The sequence below is a fragment of the Mercenaria mercenaria genome, chromosome 11 (assembly GCF_021730395.1).
Source record: "Mercenaria mercenaria strain notata chromosome 11, MADL_Memer_1, whole genome shotgun sequence".
NCBI classification, from domain to species: Eukaryota; Metazoa; Mollusca; class Bivalvia; order Venerida; family Veneridae; genus Mercenaria; species Mercenaria mercenaria.
Window position 1 is genome coordinate 47,032,339 of NC_069371.1, and position 14,195 is coordinate 47,046,533.

General features: G+C 32.2%; 1 protein-coding gene across 1 annotated transcript; it reads right to left on the reverse strand.

The window, feature by feature from the left end:
* Positions 1 to 7,782: 7,782 nt before the first annotated feature.
* Positions 7,783 to 10,646, reverse strand: LOC123563558 (uncharacterized). The gene is made up of 4 exons (XM_053518080.1): positions 10,257 to 10,646; positions 9,450 to 9,644; positions 8,565 to 8,935; positions 7,783 to 7,968 (listed from the first exon to the last, which is right to left on the reverse strand). Exons 1-4 carry the CDS (start codon positions 10,423 to 10,425, stop codon positions 7,783 to 7,785), a joined length of 921 nt encoding a protein of 306 aa, XP_053374055.1. The 5' UTR covers positions 10,426 to 10,646.
* Between the last annotated feature and the right edge of the window lie 3,549 nt (positions 10,647 to 14,195).

Consider the following 14,195-nt stretch of genomic DNA (forward strand, 5'->3'; position numbering starts at 1 on the left):
TTAACAAATAACCAAACAAGATTATGTGGGATAAGGTCGTTACTTTATTATAATTTTTTAAATAAATATTATGGCATATTATAAATATATAACATGGTATATAGAAAAATAATGAGAAGATATCAAAGACAGTGCTCCAGCTAGGATGCATGGAAGCAACATAGCAACACGAGGGTGCAGAAAACTATGATAATAAGCGCATAATATACTAGACCTATTAGGTAATTGAAAGTTTAGTCATTCTCACTAATGGGAAACTAGGCAAAGATGTTCTCATAGATTCCAATGAAATCAGATGATAACGAACTATATTGATTGTATATACGTAATAAAATGCATTTAGTACGAATTCCTGTTAAAGTACAAAAAAACAAAGCAAAGTCCGAAGCAAGGTGAGATAGTCCCCCGATTCTTTGCTTAATTGTATAAATTTGTTTAAACATTTATGCATAATACATGAAAATGTATATCCATTACAACACGAGTACGGACACGAGTGCTAGGGAAGGTGCTATAACAGAAATTGTTACAACAGATTTAAAACCATCCATGCAACAATTGACTGAGCTAACTACCAGACTTGGATTAAATAGTGGGGATGGTGGGGGGTGTGGGGGGATTTAATGTCTGTTTCAACATACTCATGTGTTAGAGATTTGTAGCAAAGTTATCCACAAATAATATCAACAATATATACGGACCTACACGTACATATAATAAAATGTAACTTTCAACTGATCACTAATAATCGCATGGCCGATAAATAGAAAACAGCCCTGTTTATATGACAGTCAATCCTTGGACTTAGTGAACGGCCGACCACACGGTCAAGGCCCATCTCTAACGGTTAAAAGGCGCCCACCTAATAACACCAATATTACGGATGACCACCTGGACGCGAGGTTGCAGCTACAAGAAGGCCAACCTAGAAACAAGAGCATTTTAGATACTGTTGTAGTATCGTGAAGTCTTTCAAAGACATGCCAAATAACTTGTGGATCATTATAAAGTTTTGGCTCACATAACACGGACAATGTATATACAAGACCAACAAGACAGAATAAGACCCTCGATACCAAACTTCGGACAAAGCATTTAAGTTAAATATCATGAAATAAGTCACGATTACAAAATAACTCTGAGTCACTAGATTAATGATAAATTGACTTAATCATCACTAATCATTTTCACAAAGTAGAAAACACATCACTAATTCGACCCACAAAAGACCGTACGTATAATTTATTTTATATGATATTCTGTATTGAAAAGTTTATTTCAAGCATATGATTATATGTAGCTTAACTTCATCAAACATTCTGAATTAAAAAGTTAACATAGTTTATCAATAGTTATAATTCTGTCCTGAACAGTTTATTTCCGACAAGTATAGCACATCATCACTTTTATATACAGTAGATTTTCGAAGCCGAGTGACATCGTTGATGCAGCAGTAAATTTGCCAGTATCGGGGCCCAGCGGTATGGTACAAATTGTGGCGCTGAAATATATTAAACTTGACGGCAGAAATGTGTTAAAACAACATATTTACAATAAAATGAATCTGGGAAAGGTGGGAGGGAATTTTTGTAAGCGATCTGTCTTCTACAAATTTCAGATGAAGAAGGCACTTGCCACTACACTAAATCTGCTCATGAAAAAACCGTGGGATTAATACTTGCCAAACTAGTATTTAAACTGATATGACTAAAAATATAAATCCAGGTGCGGATAAGCAGATAGGTGTTAGGTAGACACTTCAATGACACTATTTCACTCTTGTGAATTCATGCAGCTGTGTGTAAAACATTACAGCTATTATTGCTTGAGAAATGTATTTCAAGTTCTGACATCATCGACCGGTAATCTTCCTACCAGTTCCAAAAATGATGATTTGTCCTTTCTGCCAAGTCGACAATTGGAGATTGGCAAAGTTGTCTGCTTTAATATAATTAAACGGGATTGTGGTCGAAGCATACTGTTCTGTAAAAGACCTGTATATGAGGTAAGAACATAAGACATTCGCCCGTCGAGTAGCGCTTAACATTTTTGGTATCTAATGATAGGTAGAAATATCACTTATAGTTTAACAGATGTTAGACTTATCAAAGACCGTTGGCAGGGTAACTGCAAAAAAACCTAAAGACTTCATAAATGTATGAAAACAAAATTTTGTAATCTTTAATAACCTTAATAAAATTTATCATGTCTTAGTTTGCATAACTGATAAGTTAACACACTTGTGCTATTTTAATCCAAATACCTTACTTACCCTTTCCTAAAATATAACGCTGGAAATTGTGTTATTCCATAATATATTAAGCATACATCAGTCTTTACGTACTATACAAAATTCATGCGAAGCATCCGAAAACTTAAAATCATAAAATATCATTTATACATGTCACAAAATGTGATATCATTATTTTCCATGTAGTAATCAATTTGCATGTTTGTAGTACGTATACACTTGTATATAAGTTACTTGTCAATGAATATTCTGCTGAAATATTTCATATTTTAAATTAGTATACTGAGCAATATATATAGGTACAGAATATTTCCTTTAGTATTTTAATGCAAGTATTTACACTACTTAAACATCTGCATAATTTATTTGTGTTTCAAGTATCTGTTTCAAAGATTTTCAAAATACATCTCATCATTGATAAAAAAAAACAACAGATATTTGCTGTTTCGCATTTTAATAGAATGCAGCGGAATGGACCAGCTGCGAAGCTTGACCAGCGTGTTCAAATAAGTATGATAAAACAATTTGCTCTCGTTTAATATTCACGGTAATGCATACAATATAATTGCATTTTTATGAAGAATGGCAACTTAAAGATCATAGTCGATACTTACTGAATACCAATTAGATGTTAAAAGTTCATAGTATTTTAATTCACTTCAAAGTGTTACTACATTAGTACCTTATGTACTCAACTCCTCCTACATTTTCCATTCAGGTAAAATGAAACTTGGTATCTATAATCGTTACAATGCAGAAGATTTGCGCATATTATCTAAACTTTTATGTCCAATTATTTGTTCTTTATTTAACCGCTTTTTTACTTAATAATATTTCTACTACAGTTTTATCAATGCACTCAATATTTCCTTCTATTCTCATTCCAATTTAACTAAAACGTCATAAAGTATATCTTAAAACATAATTCCTTCATCTTAGTGTGTCTTAAAAAGTGTCAGTAAATCAGGTAATGTGACCATACTTTCTACATGTATAGTATGTGCAGTACTGTAAACCTAGAAATGTTCGCGGATACTATGTTTCGCGTTTTTCAAAACGTGGACATTTTCGCGGATAATGTACGATTTCAAAGCGATGAGATATTTTATGTCACGAAAGTATACGTTGTTAAGATAGAACTAAACTTAGATCTTTTTCCTTGACAACCCGATAACACCTATTGACAAATTAAATCTCATATTCATAGACAAATTTTCTACAACTATTTTTAGAATTTAAATTATCTTTGCATGGTATTTTGTATATCTCACGCGAGTTACCGCATACATACCCTTTCTTACATGAATGACTGAAGTGTGAACATGATAGTACCGTATGTCCAATAAGAATTTTAATCTTACTGATGCATCTACTTCAAATGTGTAATGCATGTGTCAAAAACGTTTCTTAGTAAGCAGTAGAAGAAGCAGTCTACAGAGAAATACCTTTCGGATAAGCTATCATCAATATGTTGGCAGTGGCTCTGATTTTTTCTACATTTTCTTTTCAGAATACACCATATCTTCAGAAACACTCCTTGCTTGATAAATACGTTAATATATTTCATTACTTGGTCACCATAGGAGAAACCCTACAACACAATTATATGTATATCCGTTCTATTCTGTTCAAGTAAATATTCATATCATGATATAATATTAAGAGTTTAAAGGAAGGCAATTGCTTTTGCCATGACTGACTGTTAATAAAAACATTGTACATGCAAATTTTGAAGAGATATTATTACAAAAATTGCAGTATAACTTTGACTGCGATTGCAAATATGCTATAAAAAATTGTTTAGTAATATAAATACCAATCATGTACAATGCCGAATGTCTTGAACAACATGAATATGTTATTGATAACTGCGCTAAAATGCCATATCAAATCGTAACAAGCATTGTCTACTATGGAATGAACCTTAACATCATTATCTTAGATAAAAATGTTATTTTTAGTCATATATAATGTTCAGCTATCACATGCATATAGTTCTGAAGACCAAGGAGTCTATTGCAAATGACATGTTCTTTATTCACTTTGTTATTGTACCGTTATATCACCAAGATCCCAAGAACACTATAGTCTCATAACTATTTCACATATTACAGCTATTTAATTTCAAACCAGTCCCATTGACAGTTTCTGCATATGTCGTAATCGTTGGGATCCCGTCTTCGGAAGTCTGTCAAGGTTCTTCCAAGCAGTCAGACATGACGAAAATCATCATATGAGTGTACCGACGAATAGCATAACAGTAGATCTAAGTGAACGTGTTATCTTGAAAATATAAAGAAACAGAACGAAGCAACTCTCCGATACCAATGGGTTTTTGGGTTAGGAGGGTTAAAAATTTTAAGAGAAACAAAATAGTCGACCTTCCTGCTTGAATCCAGCACGGAAAATGACAATTTCACGCCTGACCTCTATGTCGTCACTTATTTATGGCATCACCAATTGCATGCGACCAAAGCAACAAGCCCGGAGGAGGTTTCTCCCTTAATACAGAATGGGGACCAGATAACTGCACTCATTTAAAGATAGGCTGTAAATGAGTGGATTTATTACAGTAATTTATCATTTTGTAGTAAGTCATTCTGCTTACATGTACACTGAAATAAGAATGAATGTGTATTGAAATTGTAACGTTTCATGTGTAGAGTATGTTACAGACTTACTCCACTGTACATCATACTACTTCTTAACTTTACAGAAATACAGCTTGTAACACCATCAATTTATGTTTGTGTTGCTCTCTACCTTATATGAAAATTTTATGCTAAATTAAATACATTATATGTGACCATGACTGAGAAAATGGGTCCAGATGAGGAAATTTGACATTTTCAGATTTTTGCATATTTAGAAAGTACATCCATTCAGAAATAAATCCTGAAAATTTCAGAGGAAAATCTTCAATATATTGAGTTTTATGACATTTTTTGTAACACAGATATTAAAAGTAAAAATAGAACATTTCAGTTAATATCCTTTATTTCAAGTTTATTTGTCACTGGTAATAGTTCACAATTGTAAGATAGGTTTATCTTCAGTTACAATGGCAGGATCTAATATAGATCCCTACTTAATACACAAATTGTTAATCAATTAAAATCGACAAGCTTTCAATAAAAATCATTACTCATATTGTGTTACCATGGCAACAACTATATTAAATTCCCTTTTTCTACATGCAAATACTTAAAAAAAACATTTTCACTTGAAATAAGGTTTCAAAAAGTAAAATATTTGAAAAAAAATGTATTTTTAAATATGGCATGAAAATTTCACACAAAAATATCCAAAATGTTTGATTTTATAACCATCTTTATGACATGGGTAATAACCATAAGAAAAAGAAATTTTAGTCATTTTTCTTCACAAGTAATCTTTCACTTGCTGGTAATAAATGAGTTTTTTTTTAAAATAAATGAAACTTCTATTATTATGAAATTTTATACTAGTGATGCTTACTTAAAAGTAGAAAAATTTAATCAATTTTAATTTTCCATATCATGTATTAAAACATTATTAAAATTGCGTTACCATGGCAACATATGCATTAATTTCCCTTTTCTTCAATAGTTGTAAAATAGAAGCTTAACTTGAAAGAATGTTTATAGTAAGTTATATATAATAAAAGTATAGGTATTCATAAATAAAATCTGAAGATTTAACATAAAAATCTTAAAAATGTTTGGTTTTATGACAGTTTTTGTACAATTGGCAAAATCCATAAGATTTAGGCATTATCATCATTGTGTCTTCATAGCTTGTCATACAATTGTTGGTAATAAATGTCTATTTTAAACCTTTTGTTACTATGAAATTGTATACTTTAGAAGCTTATTCAAAGTAGGAAAATACTGACAATTAAAATTGTCAATATTATCTATGAAAACACTATTCATATTGCGTTACCATGGCAACATATGCATTATATTCTTTTTTCTACAGTAGAATTTCAAAATAGATGCTTTATTTGAAAAATGTTTCCAATAATCTGAATTCTTGAAAGTATAGATATTCAAAAGCAAAATCTGAAAATTCCAGACGAAAATATTAAATAAAGTTTGGTGCTATGATAGGTTTGGTAATATGGGTATTAACCATAAGTATAAACTATTTAAGCCATTGTTTCTTCAGTTTGTGTTTTTCACTTACTGTTAATAACTGGCTATCTTTAAATACATGGATCTTCTATTATAATAAAAATTATGTATATTTAGATTTTCACTTAAAGAGCAAATATCTAGCTAACAAAAATCCTTTACATTTTTTATAAAAGATGGTAAAATTGTGTTACCATGGCAACATATACATCTGATTCTGTTTCCAACATTAAAACTTTAAAACAAGAGATAAATCTGGAAAAGTGATTCATTAAGTTGGATATTATATAGTTTATGTATTCAAAAATAGAATCCGAAGATTTCTTGTAAAAATATAAAATATGTTAGGTTTTATGATAGATTTCGTTACATGAGTATAACCATAAGAGTAAGACATTTCTGTCATTGTTTCTTCTTAATCTGTCTTTCACCTCTGGTAATAAATGACTATTAAAAAAAAAAAACATATATTACTAGGAAATTTTGAATTGTAGATGCTTATTATAAAGTAGAAAAATACAGCTAATTTAAAATCATATTTTCTAAGAAAAAATATTCAAATTGCGTTACCATGGCAACATAAGTATTAAACTCCTTTTTTTCTATTATCATACTTTAAAACAACAGACTAATTTGAAATTATGTTTCTAATAAGTTAGATATTTGAAAGTATAAGTATCCAGGAAAAGAAATGTGAAAAACACACAAAACTACTTTCAAATACTCTAAAATACTCAGTTTTATGGTATGTTTTGTAACAAAAGTAATTATCGTAAGAACATAACATTTCAGTCATTCCTTCTGCATCATTTGTTTTTCACTGGCTAATTATAATGGAAAATATTAAAGAAAGTGAACATTCTATTACAATGGAATTATACATTGTATATCCCTAATTGAAAATACAAATCAATAACTTCTATGAAACATAATTTGAATTATGTAACCATGGCAACATATACACTAAATTCCTTTATCTAAAACTAGATGCCCACGGGCAACATGTCGAGCCCGTCAGCTGTCAAAAGGACTGGGAGTTGCACACAACACTCTGTCTCATTGAGGCAAACATTTATGCCAGTTAAAAAAATGATTACATAAAGTTACAATATAAGTTATTTGTAGTAACAACAAAGGGAAGTAAATCTTAAAAAAAAAAAAAAATCTAAGTCCATACAAAAATCCTTACCAATAGAGATAGGTCAAAATATGCCTCAAAATTGGATGTAACATGCATGTTGTACTACAGCAAAGTGGTCTTGATTTTTCCCTATTGATAACTTAGTCATACATACTCAAGACTCTTTCATTTCTATAACAGCATGATTCACAGTTGGTTACCATGGCAACATATATAAAGCAATAGTTTTGGTATTGTAAGGTTGCATTCAACATGTATGTACATGTCAATAAATATCAACTGAGTTGGTTAAACATGTCTTCCTTCATACTACAATTCACTTTCTCAGGTAGTGTAACTAAAATTATAATGTAGATAGCACAAAAGATGAAACATCTTAGAACTACTGGTATCAGTATACAACAGTCAACTTTATTCATCAATTCTATGACAAAATCATTATATCTGTATTTGATAATCTCCTGAAACATAGAGTAATTCTTCAGTAGTTTTCTATTAAAGTGTATATTTTGATAGCATAGTCATACATTCTCAAGACCCTCTAATTACTATAAAAGCATGATGTACAGTTGGTAACCATTGCGACATATCTAAAAATGGTTTTGTTATGGTACCATAGCATTTAAAATGCATGTTTTAAATGTTTCTGTCAATAAACTCTTAATGGACTTGTATGAATATACAACTGTCAACATTATTTACCAAAAGGCAACATATCTTCTTTAAACATCAAAAAGCATACTTTTCTTAATACACACAGTTATGAATGTCTGTATATATAGTTTCCGCAAGGTTCCTTTGAAATTGAAATCTCAGACAGTACTTTTTGTATGAACTTTTTAATTCAACAACAGTTTTTTTCTCTTACAGCCACTTCCCTTTTTCCAGTTCTCAGAGCAATCCTCGTTGATTACAATTTCAGTCTTTGGCACAATTGGTTTTGGACAAATTGATTCCTTTGATTTTTCAGATAAACAATGTTCTCTAATATGTTCATAAAGGTACCATTGTCTGGCTGGTGTCAATCCAGGACAAGGAGACACATTTGGCAATGTACCCTTGGAGGAGACATTTTTAGCAAGCTGACTGATACAACTGGACTGTCACTTAAGATTTTCACATTAACAATTCCAGGTGCTTCTGCAGATATGAAAAAGTGGTGATACTTGGTAATGTTCTTTAAAGGTTTAAAATACTGTGACAAGAAAGTTCTCCACTGATAGAATGTGACAGGCTTTGAACCATCATTGACCAACTGTGCAATGTTATGACCTTTCTTTGAAGACTGATCCACTGTGTCTGCAATGTCGTGTAAGGTCTCAGCATTTACCCTCCTCCATCGATTTTTCCAAATTCCAAAGTGCCAGTCGGGTTCAAACTTTGTATGGCCTGCAATCATCGTTGAATACTCAATTGATCTATGATATCCTGTAATAAATAGGTAAATCAGTACATATTTTATTTTAAACAATAAACCTGGGTGTCATCTGGGGTTTTTTTTTTCATTAATTATTTTATGTATCATTAATTACATAAAAGTATCATTAATTACATAAAAGTATCACCGACTGATAAAGGATTATTCTTACAACCAATGCTACCACAAATTGCCAGACAGACTGACAACAGGATGCGGCCAGTATATAAAATGTACTTTGTTTGTAGATTGTGATAAGTGCAAATAGCATGTTGAACAAGCACATTTATTGTTATCATTATGTTAGCCCTTAACCTGCTAAACTTGTAAAATAGACTACCCCATCTTTCAGTAGAGACAGTACCATTTATAGTTTAAAGGTGTTCTCATAGAAAATGTGTCGACTGAATAGCAAACAGTGCAGATCATGACCAGACTGCACATACATATCTCATGCAGTCCAACAGTTAAAATCAGACAAAGTTTTAACAGCTTTCAAAGAGATAAAAATATAGGGGTTGTTACCTAGTAAAACTCTCCACAGACCATACCACAGCACAATGTTGTTTTTATTCTGACCAGCAGCATTGTCAAAATGGAATTTGCCGTCTATCTCCCCATGACCATACCAATATAGGTAGTGGTGTACCATGCTGACAACACTGTCTGCCCCCTTACCAATTGAGTCACTTTCATCCACAAGATAAAACACTTGTTTTCCTGAAAAAAAATTAAGTCCTTACCATATATCAGAAACCTTTACAGTCTTCAGTCTAATCAAAATTCATTCCTGGGGCAATAAAATTTATTAAAATGTTATAGAAGAATATGATTATAGTAAATGCAGTGAGATTTTTACATCATTTAGGTTAATGTCAAACTTTTACTGTGTAGAATGTGAAAGAAAATTGACCCAGCTGTTATGATAACTGTGTATAGAGTGCGAAGCTAGAAAAATCTTTGTTCTTTAAAAAAGATTACTGACTTGTACCTCTGTGAATCTACTTCATTCTGAAAGTTACTGAGATACACTAGTACTTTTAATTATTTCTTTCACCTCACATCTTCTTAGTCAGAAATTGTTCATTAATTTTGAAAATAATCACATCAAAATCAATTTATTAGAAAAAAAAAACAATTTATTGATATGTTTTAATTTTAATTAATAAATCAAAATTCTTATTATTTATAATTATTTTCAGTTTAATAAGATATAATGTTATACAAGTACTGTGTTAAGCATTCAAAATGTTCTTGTACAGTTTTGACAGAGATATGAATAAATAATTACATGAAAATTACAATAGGAGCTAGTGGATGCATGTTGCTTACCTGATCCCTCACAGCACATCCCAAATACGTTGCATTTTCTTGGGGTCTTGAAGTAAACAGGGCCAACTTCCTGGCTGTAATGGGGTATATGTACCTGTTGAGCATAGTCCCAGCTGTAGTGGAACGAGCCATCAAAGGAACATGGTATATTATCTGAAAGAAGATACATTACATGTAAGTTGCAAACATAACCTAAATATTACATTAAGTAATATGAAATGTTTTTATTAACTTACCACAAAATAATTTTAAAGTTATCATAGAATCCATTTTCTAAGTTTTTCACACAGCAAGGCTCAAATATTGAAAAAAAAAAAATCATTATATGAGCCGTGCCATGAGAAAACAAACATAGTGCGTTTGGGACCAGCATGGATCCCTACCAGACTGCGCATCCGTATAGTCTGGCCAGGACTCTTGTTGGTCACTTTCAAAGTCTTGATTGCAATTATGGAAACTGTTAGCAAACATCATGGATCCTGACCAGACTGCATGGATGTGCAGGCTGGTAGGGATCCATGCTGGCCGCAAACACACTATGTTTGTTTTCTAATGGGGCGGCTCATATCCTAAATTCCCACTATAAATATACAATCATCCTGTTACAAAACATTATGAAACAACAATACTGGCAATAGAGTAGTTCCTAGAAAGAAATTACATGACTAATATGATACTCACAGCAAAAACAGTTGCATTTTATAAATACCTTGGCTTTGCTACTACGTTCTATTTTTTGTATTAAGTAAAACATTTAGGGAGTGTGTCCAGTGATATTCTGTCTGGGGACTACTCATGTGACAGAACTGTTCAGTGTTTTGCTGTAAAACAGTCTAAAAACTGACCAATGCCATTCTTAAATCTGCTGCATTTGAAAATTTAATTACAGTAACAGGGACCCCAGATTTTTTTGTGAACTAAGAGAGAGAAAAACTAAACATCTACACCAAAGATACAGCACTGTTAAACTATATCAAAAGGATTATGCAGTTTTATACTTCTTAGCATGCTAGTAAGTGGCAATTGTATCTGTCTTTACAAACCCGTGCAGCTTGATCATGACCTGCACTGGTTGCTATTCTATCAGTGAAGTTTCAATGAATACCAAATTATGAACTATATTCAAAGGTAGTGAAAGATTGAAAAGATGGAAGTAGTCAAATTTAGAAAATTAGCAAGGTAAGAATTTTAATATGACTGAACTGATAATAGATGTTTATTAATAATATGCTATTACTCTTTTCAAAACTACACTTTCAATGTATGTACAGTAAAATCAAGCAGATTTATTCATGAATCTCACCATCACTTTTGTATTCTGGAGGCAAGAGACTGTAGTTAAGTGTACTATCCATGCATTGTTGCCTGTAATATTCCCTTTGTTGCTTTGCAGCATTTAAATGAGCTTGATACTCAACAAGAAGAGCTGTTTTTTCCTCTTCCGGCAAATTCCCACTATTACCTATCTCATATGAAAATTTTTGACATTGCTGACAAATATCTGTACAGGGTTTGCAAACACTTATGTAAGGACACAGATCATGCCGTCCCCAGACTAGCAACTCTGTACTGTAATTGCGTGGCAAGCTTTTCATACTTCTGATTTATGTCAGACACAGTATTGTCTGACGGTATGATAAGAACATGTGATTCCTTGAAATTTGGTAATCTACCGGGCAATGGAAGCCCATTATCCCGGGCATATCTACAAATAAATGTTTTTATCCGTTCTCGGTCTTCAAAGGTAAGGCTATGTGAGGGTTGGACACCTTTTCTGCCATGAATACGAGGTTTTAAGCCATCAACATCCAATGACCGACCTACTGCCTGCAACTTTTTCTTGTCAATGCCATGAGCAAAGCAGAATGTAGCTCTACAAACTCTTTTACCAGACAAATAAAATTCCTGATATGGCCTTTCCCTCTCTTTTTTAACATGCTTCTTGCCATCCGTTAAACTGTCAGAATGTCTGTGACCTAATAACTCGGACTTAAGTGCTATATCTAACTCATCTCTAGACAACTCTTTGTAGTTTTCCCTCAACTCAATCAAAAAATCAAAATCTACAACAGTACTACATGGTTTTCCGTAGAATGATTTGCATCCACATGTATTTGTTTTGAATTGGGCTTGGCAGTTGTACTCTTTAAAATCTGCTTCATTAAACTCTAGAGGGACATGTTCACTGTCATCATCAATGTCAGAATCATAATTAATATCAGACTCTTCATCACTTGTATCTCCTGTCGGACTACATAAAACAGAGGGTTTTGTTGGTTCGACTGTGGTGTTAATATTCTGTCGTTAAAGTACAAATTGTCAACTTCATTCAGCTCTTCAATAAAGTCTTGATCTTGAAAATCTGTTAGCTCATACGGTACTGTGCTTGTAGCACTAGATTGACTCATTTTAAACGATAAATTTCATTTTAAATTTCCCTCGGTATGACACTGATCCTGGTATCTATAAACAAACATGGGTTAGCAACAATATTTACTTCCGGGTACCTGTACGTGACAAATTAGTAATTCTTTCCAAGACTTCGAGGCAATATTTCATATATATTACGCTAACAACTGTTTATAAAGGTACTTACCTTATCAGTAAACAATATAACAAGTCTCATATCCTATCACGGTTGGACAGAAAGTAGTTTTACGAAAGTAAACTTCACATGCTTTCTTGGTAAATCCGAAACCGGAAACAATTTAAGCAAAGGGGAAACAATCGATTTTGACCGAAATATTTTTGCTTTAGGCGTAATACCATTAAATTTTTTGCATGCCCAACGTCTAAATAGTCATTCTCTTAGAAGTTGTTATTAATCATGTAACAAATACTCGTATTTTAACGGTCAAACTTTTGCTAATTGAAACAGGTGGTAGAAAGCAGCGCGCGTAAACTTGGCGCAACTTTAAACGTCGTTTCTCGATATTACGTCATGCCGCATCTGGACCGGTTTTCAAAGACGACGTCACATATAAATATTGCATTCCTGAGAGGGTGATATGAAAAATGTTCACCGCGAGATATATGAATATCGACCGAGGCGCCAGCCGAGGTCTATATTCATATTTCGAGGGGTGAACATTTTTCATACCACCCTCTCAGGAATGCAATATTTATTTTATTATACCGAAAGATTATAAGGGTCAAAACACTTACTGGAAAATGAACATAATTTATTTAACATTAAAAAGTAATTACTAACCAGATAATGAAGACAGAATAAAAGAGTATTTACTTGTTATGGCGACTTTGCTGTGTAATAAGACTTTTTTGATAGATTTAGTCGGGACGTTTACATATCGCTGACCCCAACAGTATATTTATTCTAATATTTCAACATTGCGTCAATCAGTAGGCCTAACATTCGAAAAACGGCGATAACTTTCTTTTTTCTAAACGAAACATATAAGTGTGAGTACTCATTTTCTTAGTTAGATCATTTCCAATCTCATGGTGGTAGTTTCGATTCAATATTAGATGAAAAGTTGTTTTCGAAATATTTTGCACGTAGCATAAAAAAGAAAATTCGGCCGGATTCGCACATGCAAGAGCACCAGAAAAGGGTAATTTAATCCTAAAGTATAATTATGTAAGCGCATTGTCTGAAAATTTATCGACTCAGTCTTTTAATCAATGCATAAGTATCAGTCTCTCAACGGGTGATATGAAAAAATAATATCATATGCGCAGAAAAACAAAATAACGCTGTTGCGCATGTGATATGAAATCATGGATCATATCACCTGCGCAGAAATTGAAAATAACGGTTTTGCGCATGAGTTACAAAATCATTGGGGAATATGATATAATATTCAAGTTAAACTAATGGGAAATTTGCATTGGACATTAATGTGAGGTATAATAAATCAAAATATTACGTAACGTTATATTATATTACTTGATAATATGCATGTAACAGTTGCAAAGTAT

Coding starts and splice junctions, on each gene's coding strand:
- LOC123563558 (XM_053518080.1), bottom strand. CDS start 10,425: ATGTATCTTCTTTCAGATAATATACCATGTTCCTTTGATGGCTCGTTC. Junction 9,645..10,256: donor GATGTGCTGTGAGGGATCAG/GTAAGCAACATG, acceptor ATTTTTTTTCAG/GAAAACAAGTGTTTTATCTT. Junction 7,969..8,564: donor TAAAAATGTCTCCTCCAAGG/GTACATTGCCAA, acceptor TCTATGTTTCAG/GAGATTATCAAATACAGATA.